This window comes from Aristolochia californica, unplaced genomic scaffold (assembly GCF_029961685.1).
Source record: "Aristolochia californica isolate CCGP_79_NKW_82.1479 unplaced genomic scaffold, dmAriCali1.0.hap1 SCAF_7, whole genome shotgun sequence".
Classification (NCBI taxonomy): Eukaryota; Viridiplantae; Streptophyta; class Magnoliopsida; order Piperales; family Aristolochiaceae; genus Aristolochia; species Aristolochia californica.
This window is the reverse complement of record NW_027182268.1, coordinates 1405417-1414047: the sequence shown is the minus strand read 5'-3', so window position 1 is coordinate 1414047 and position 8631 is coordinate 1405417. Positions and strand designations below refer to the sequence as shown.

General features: G+C 38.4%; 1 protein-coding gene across 1 annotated transcript; it reads left to right on the top strand.

The window, feature by feature from the left end:
- Positions 1 to 326: 326 nt before the first annotated feature.
- LOC137936159 (geranylgeranyl pyrophosphate synthase, chloroplastic-like) lies at positions 327 to 1385 on the top strand. The gene has a single exon (XM_068780717.1). The coding sequence runs from the start codon at positions 327 to 329 to the stop codon at positions 1383 to 1385; it is 1059 nt and encodes a 352-aa protein (XP_068636818.1).
- The last annotated feature ends 7246 nt before the right edge of the window (positions 1386 to 8631 follow it).

The following is an 8631-nucleotide window of genomic DNA, read 5'->3' as shown; positions in this document are numbered from 1 at the left end:
AGTGATGGAACGAACAGGGTCAAAATTTTAGGAATTTGGGCTTCTCTCAACGGAATCTCTCGAACTCTCAAGATGTGCAACGTTTTGGAATCTTTTATAGATTCTGACAAATGAAAGGGCACCTCTTATTAGAAGAAACGTCGTGAAGCTTTGTTTGTGGCTTTAAAACTTTTTAAATTACGTACTAGTGTCCAGGGGCCTTGTTTTAGAATAATGCTGCCAGATTGAAAGGCATCTTCCTCAACAGGGCTTTATCTTCGTTTCCGCATTGCTCCAACCATCCTCTTACCTTATCCGCACGTCCTCTGTTGGTAATTTTCGACTTCATGAGTTCATCAATTTCAGTCGCCTTTTCTGCAACACCCCATGGCATCCATATAAAGAATCCCCATGTTTTGCGCTTCAAAGTTCGTTGCAAGGCGCCGCCAGACGGGCTTAGCTCCGTCCTGGCCCCTCCGGCGCTTGGGCCCCAGTTGCAGGAGAATCCAAGACTGCGGGACGATTTCCCTTTCCAGGAGTACATGGCAAGCAAAGTGAAGCTGGTAAACGATGCGTTGGAATTGGTTGTTCCACTGCGTCACCCGCTCAAAATCCACGAGGCGATGCGTTACTCACTAATGGCAGGTGGCAAGCGGGTCCGTCCGATTCTCTGCCTCGCCTCATGCAAATTAGTGGGGGGAGACGAGGAGCAGGCACTCCCTGCCGCCTGTGCTATCGAAATGATTCACACCATGTCACTCATTCACGACGACCTCCCATGCATGGACGACGACAATCTCAGACGCGGCCAACCCACCAACCACATGGTCTTCGGCGAAGACACGGCAGTCCTCGCCGGAGACGCACTGCTCTCACTTGCCTTTGAGCATATGGCAGCTCGCACAGTGAACGTGTCACCGGAGCGAGTTCTCCGAGCCGTTGCTGAGCTGGGCGCTGCGGTAGGATCCGAGGGGCTTGTTGCCGGGCAGATCGTGGACATTTCCAGTGAGGGTCAGAAGATAGACATAGGCGTCCTGGAATACATTCACGTCCATAAGACGTCGAAGCTGCTGGAAGCTGCAGTCGTATGTGGGGCAATCATGGGAGGAGGCGACATGGTGGAGGTTGAGAAGGTGAGGAAGTACGCGAGGTGCGTGGGACTGCTGTTTCAGGTGGTTGACGACATCTTGGACGTGACTCGGTCGACGGAAGAGTTAGGGAAGACGGCCGGGAAAGATCTGGTGACTGACAAAGCCACTTATCCGAAGCTGATAGGTTTGGAGAAGGCGAGGGCGTTTGCAGCAGAGCTGGTGAGCAGGGCTGAGGCGGAGTTGGCTTGTTTCGATGATGGCAAGGCTGCGCCTCTGTTCTCTCTGGCCCGTTACATCGCTTTCCGGCAGAACTAATCAGCTTGTACTTCTTGGTTGTTGGATTTTGCAAGTTACAGTTTCAATATTGGATCAAGAAAGGATGGAACATATGGTATAATTGTTTATGAGAGCGATTTTGTTGTGTAATTGTCTTTGAAGCCTTATTTGTGTAATTTGAAAAGGTATAGTACGGATCTTATTATTCCCATTGTGCATTTTATTGATGAAAATGAAGTTTGACTACACTTATAACTAATGACATCTCTACTAATAATAACATTTTTCAATGGTAGAAAATGTCTCTAGAAATTAAATTTGTGTTTTCATCAAGAGAAGGTGTTTCTATGTGTTGATCAAAGCATACTTCGTCGATAGAGAAGGCTACATTCGTCGATAGAGAAGGCTACAACCGCAAAATACTTGTTTCATTGAGAGAGTGTTTCCCAAAAGAATTCCACTTCCTTGAAAAATTGTTTTTTCTAGTGAAGTTTGTGATTCAGTGATGGAAGCATTGTTTTAACATTGTTGGCCTAGGTGGCTTCTCAAGAGGGGGTAAATAAAGATTATCAAATTAAAATTGAGTTGTGCATGTAACTAAAAATCATGCATAAAAGCAATTTAAAGTAAATCAAAACATGCACACACCATAGGGACAAAGAGATTTTTTTGTTATCGATGTTCCCCTAATAGTAGTCTGGTCCCAAGAACCCTTGTTCGGGAAATTCCACTATTTTAAAAAGCTCTAATAGCTGGAATTACATAAAGAAATTTTGACATTCTTTGGCCACGTCTAGCTCAATACACATTTTTTACAACTCCAATCTCCCCAAGAGTTTGTTGTTGAATTCTAGTTCTAGCTAGGCCTTTCTATCTAGATTATATATATTCTATATAAAATTTTCACAAATTTAAGTAAAAAAAAGGAAAAAAATACACCCTTGGAGAGATGCTTCTCATTGAGAGATTCAAATTTCTTCTTCCTTCGTAGCACGATGTGAAATAATTGAATGAACTTTGACACATCGTTGATCAGCAAGAAGAATATATGGCTCTTCGAGAATGTCTCACTTTGGGTATTTCGACGATTTGTTTAATCGATACAAATTATGAATGCAAACATTGGTTGAAAGAGATGTGGAATTCAAAGTATGAAGCTCTCTTTCACTCTAAAATACTTTTTGAAGGAATTTTCATAATTGGGAATAATGGCTTGAAGTATTTGCCAATAAATGCTCATTAACCTTTCAATACACGGTTTGGTGGAGTATTTATCAATTTTCCAACTCAAACTAGACGTTATTTGCCCGTTTAAAAAAATTAGTACTTTGATTGATCGATCATAACGTATACTTTTCTATCAGACAATGATTTATTGATCGATGGACCGATCGATCTATATGTTACCTTCGGTCCAGAAAAGTTAAGTTGATCAATCATTGACAAGGGAATTATCGATCAAACAAAATTCCCTCTGGTTGTGTAATACAAGTATGATTGATCAGTGCATTTCCAATGATCGATCATGTTTTATGTCTCTTACTGGCAAGGTTCCGTCTAGTCGATTTATTAGGTTGGATGATCGATCATTAAATGTGAAATTTGCTTGTCTGTGCAAAACTGATCGATCGTGCTTTATACCATGAAATGCCATGTTTTTTTGATCGATCATGTTTTATATTTCTAGCTTGCATAGTTCTGGATGATCGATGATTACTAATGGTTGATCAATCATTCCAATGTCAGTTCAACAATGTTGCCTTTTAAAGCTTGGGATTGTTTTTCTCTAAGTGCTCTAGCATGTTCTAAATGATGTTTATGGTGTTCATAAACATGACTAAATACAATTTATAACGTAAAGCTCCGATTTCACATTAGTACTTAAAGAATGAAGTTTAGAATACTCTCTTACATATGTGATAAAGTTTGGATATTTGACTATTACACTTGAACTCTAGTCTTCTCGTTATGTTCTTCCTTGTGGGTGCTTCTTCAAGTGATGTCCTTCAATGAAGTTTGAGGTCTTGAGTTAGACTTGATTGTATTGAAGCTTTAGACCTTAACATGCTTTAGACTCATGAAGGTGAAGTATTTGAAATATTTAAGTTTACAATTTGTTAGATCAATTAAGTTTTTTTATCATAAAAAACAAGATGGGAATCAACCTATGGTCAAGAATCTCCTCCTTTTTGTTGATGACAAAACTTAACTTGGAAAAAATAAAAATATACACTTCCCTAAGGTTGGAGTCAAAGTAATTATTCAAATTCTGTTGATGCTACCCCTTAATCTTTGCATAGTTTAATTAGATAATTTTAACCATAAATTTTGTGTATTTTGCATGCCTAAGGTCATTAGATCCAAGTTCCTTATTTTTCTCCCTCTTGTTTTCATACTCAAAAAGATAAACAATTAACTACATAAGTAAGAACAAAAGGTGGCTCAAGGCCATATGATATATGATGTTCGATCTTTTAAAAAACTATACAATGCTCAAAGTAAACAAATGCAAGTATAGCATAAAAAAATGTACATCGGGAGTCACATAAAAGGGTGGATGGATCGCAAGATGACTAAGCTGGAGGCAGGCGGCGACTGAGGATAGTATCTAAAAGACTCTCTATACTCTGTTGTGTTTGCTGAAGGGCCAGTTGTCTGGCATTCAACTAATCTTGGGTAGCAAGGGTTGTTACATGAATCGCCAAAACATCATCTACGCAATGTGAAGTTGTTGATGGAGGATGAGCTTCCCACTACAGTGTGTCACCTCTTCACAAATTTGAATTGATCCTCGGGAGGCTTAGGACTCGTATCATGAAGTTGTTGGTTGTGGGGTTGACTCCTTCTAGATCTTGTCTTTCTGAATCCACTCTCCTTGCCACTTGGTGGAAATGAATTTTCCCTCTTTTGTCTGCACTGTGGACATTTTTTTCTGAGGTCTACAGATACCTCATTTGAGAGGTCGACTCCGCATCAAATCACGATGGTTGTGATCTCTTGTTAGCTCGAGTGCTCAAGGCAATATCCATTATTTGACCAGCCATGACGTAGCCAAAGTCGATCTAAACCTTCTTGAAAATGGCTATCATCCAGAATGCGTCCACTATAGATAGCCAAAAGTAGTAGCCCTTTCTCAGGTTAAGGACATGGGTCACTATCTCCATAATCACCCGTTGTGCCATGGTGGGCTCCTTAAACTTAACCAAAGATCAAAGGTATAGCCTTCTGAATATTTTGTAAAGACCAAAGATATGGTAGGTCCAGGTGAAGGTCAGTAGGCCAGCTTTCCTTCAGGTAGAGGGTCATACCCATGAATGAAGTCCCAAGTAGATCATTCAAGTTCATAGACTGAATGATTATGGCTGTCTTCTTGACTTAGAAGGTAAGCTTGTGGTTGTGTGGCCCAATCTCCTCTACCTTTAGATTACTGTAAAAGACCTTTACAAGGAGAGGGTACACATGCCCCTCTCTCTAAAATAGGCCTCTATAACTCCCTCTCATAAATTAAAACATCGACCTTTGTCGACTCTACAATTGATTTTGGGGTGAAGACCAAAATATACTTATTTCTCTCCTACCTATCCGGAAATACTCTTTGTAGTTCCTCATTTATTCACACGTTTCATTTCCTTCCGACATCTTCTTCTTGGCCATGATTTTTATTCTAACCATGGTTGAAGGTTTGGTTTTGAGGAGTTTTACCAAAAATGATCGTTTTAACCTCATATTGGAAAGAGGAATCACTCAAAAATGGAAAGAAGACTGAAGATAGAAGCTCTAGAAAATTCAGAGGAAAGGGTTTGAAAGGATTTTGAATGTAGAGTAACCTTAAAAAATCGATTTTGTCCCTTAATAGTCTTTGTTCACACCATGAATGATAGATCAATTGATTTCAATTGATCAATCAATTGCTTAAGTTGATTGATCAATCAATGACCTGTGCAGAGTGTCAGAAATATAATATTTTGATTTTTACTTCACTCTTTTGGCACTACAATGATGGGATGTGTTCATTAAGTAGAAAGTTTTCAGCCTATCTGAATCAAGGTGGGTTACTCATGTTTAGTTCTTTTCGAAGCTTAGAGAAAAGTCAAATCCTAATGGCTTTGTCGACATCCACTAATTATTTTTTAATCTTAATAACCTTGGTTTGAACCAACTCTTTGATAAAGTAATGTCTAATTTCTATGTTTTGATCGAGAGTGGTGAACCAGGTTGTTACTTAGACTTATGGTGCTGATGTTGTCACAATTGACTAATTTTTTTTAACTCGTAGTCATCTAGTTATTGTTTCACAACAACTTCCACATGCAATGTATTTAGCTTTGATAGTGGATATTGGAACCCAGTGTTGTTTCTTGGAAAACCAAGACACAAACATATTTCCAAGTAATTGTCAACTACCACTTGTACTCTTTTGTTAATTTTTGCAATTGGCAAAATCAACATCCAAGTAACCGAGTAGATCAATGGCTGAAGAGTTTGAGTATTAAAGACCTAAGTTAGGTGTCCCAAGTAGATAACAAATTTTTTTTTCACTACCACTATGTGAGGTTCTCTAAGATCAGATTGAACTCAAGCACATAGACATACAGAAGACATTATATCTAGTATATTGGATGAAAGGTAGAGTAGAGATCCTATCATGTTTCTATAGAGTTTTTGACTATCCAAGTGAAGTTTCAAGGAGGAACTCATGGTTATGGTAATTGACATAAAGTTTTCAATGTTGAATCTCTTAAGCAATCTTTTAGTGTATTTGGACTGATTTATAAATACGTCAATGTCGGTTTGTGTAATTTGAAGTACAAGGAAGAATGTGAGTTCACCCATTAAACTCATTTCAAAGTCCTTCATTACACTAGCAAATTTGTCACATTGAAAGGGGTTTGTAGAACCAAATAAGATATCATCCACATAAATTTGAACAATAATCAAATATTGATCATGGTTCTTAGTAATTAGTGTCTTATTTATGCTTCATCTCTTAATGCCTTTCCTTTATAAGAATTCGCTTAATCTTTCATACCACGATGTAGGAGCTTGCTTTAACCCATATAAAGCTTTCATACCATGACGGAGCTTGAAACCGACCTCCAACACGTGCAGCAAAGAAAAAAATTGTTAGAAAATCGTAATCTTAAATCCTAATGCAGAATTTACATCACGATAAAATATTAAGATTCAGAATACATACCTGGATCCATTCCGAAATTTTGTCTTTCTGTTGCAAAATCCCTACGATGAACGGATGAATGGTTTTATGGTATTCCTCAACTAAATCACCTTTATTCCTTTACGGGACCGTTGTCTCACTTCCGGATGGGGAGAAGAAAAACCGTGTTTGATTTAATATCTTGGGGACTATAACCATAATGTGCCTCCTTATATAAGGTTTTCATAATTCCCTATGGTAGCTACTTAATTGGCCCATATTCCTTAATGGGTTTAACAAAATTAGATCACTTAATTTCGGCCCATTTCATTAAATAGTAAATATAATTGAATATTAAATATGTTGCCCAAATCAGAATAGGAAACACGAGTTTCCTCACAAACAACTCCTCTATTAAGTGGTTGGAGAAAGATACATTGGTAATTAGCTGGTTAATAAATAGCATGGAGGAACATGTGGCTAATAATGTGGCCCACCTTGGGACAACCAAACAAATATGGGACACTTGTGTGAAGTTGTACTCAAACACAAAGAACTTCCATAAATTGTATGATGTTATTCTGAACATATTCAATACAAAACAAGGGGACAACCTCTATGAATTCTTGGCATGGTTTCGAGGGCTGATTCAAGAGTAGAAAAGTACTCAGCCCTACTACATTGATATATCCATTCAAGAAAAGTAGTAGGAAGCCTTAGCAGTTGCAATATGTTTAGAAAAAATCAAACCATACCTTGAGGTGGCCAAGACTCAATTTCTCAGCTCCTCAACACTTCAATCATTTGATGACATATGTGCCACCTCATTTCAGATACCAGACCATTCTTCCACATCTCAAACTGGGGTGTCATCTGCTATGTACTCAAGTAACAGGGGTACAACTTCTACCACTAGAGGGCGTAGTAGAAATTACAGAGGAGGCAGACTAAGAGGTAGGACAGGCTCTAGTCCTTTGATGTTTGATAACTGAGTCTACACTCATTTTGGAGGACTAAATCATTTAGTGGAAACCTATGGTAAGCTTCATGATAAATTAGACTGAGCCACAACCAACCAGACCTCTGTTCATAAAGATATAAATGAAGACAAACCTGAGTTACACAAAGGCAAGACGACTATCACCGATGAAGATTATGAATTCTTGCAAAGACTGAAGACTATGATGGTATCTTTTCTTGCATCTTCTTCCACGACTACTGGTTTAGGTATGATCTCGGCAACTTCCTCCTCTTCATCTTGGACCATTGACTCAAAAGCCTCCGAGCATCTGATAGGCAATAAAAGTCTATTACATTCCATGTCTCCCTATTTATCAGAAAAGTTTGTTACCATAGCCAATGGATCCCAAACCAAAGTTCTTGGGAAGGGATCCTCCTCTACTACACATTTGCTTCCGCTTACTATTGTCTTATATGTTCCCTAGCTTCCTTAAACTTATTGTCTGTTAGTTAGTTCACCAAATGTTTCAATTGCTCTATCACCATCTCACCTTCTTCTTGTGCTTTTTAGGATCTAGCAATGAAGCAGGTGATTAGTGGAGGCCATGAACAGGGGGGCCTTTATTACTTGAACTTGTCTTTGGTCACTGCAATTTACACTTCTCAGATAGAGGCAAGATTATGGTATAACCTATTCGAACATCCGTTAGCAGCATCACTTCAACAATTATTTCTTGTTTTTAAAACATTGTCTAGTTTAAATTGTGAAGTATGTTAGTTGAGCAGACACTAAAGGAAATCATATTCTCCTCGAGCTAAAATTAAAGGTGTTGCTCCCTTTTCCTTAATTCACTCTAATGTATGGGGACCATTGAGTGTCTCAAATATTTCACAAGTTAAATATTTTGTCACATGTGTGGATGATTTTACTCGAGTCACATGGATGTGTCTATTTAAAGAAAGGTCTGAGATTTTTTCCATCTCTAAGTCCTTTCATGCTACGGTAAAACACAATTTGATAAAAAAACATACAAGTTTTTCGTTCTGATAATGCCAAAGAGTACCTCTTCGATGAATTTCAATCCTCTTGTCATAATCAAGGCATTATCCATTAGACATCATGTGCCTATACCTCAACAAAATAATGTAGGTGAAAGGAAAAACAAACAT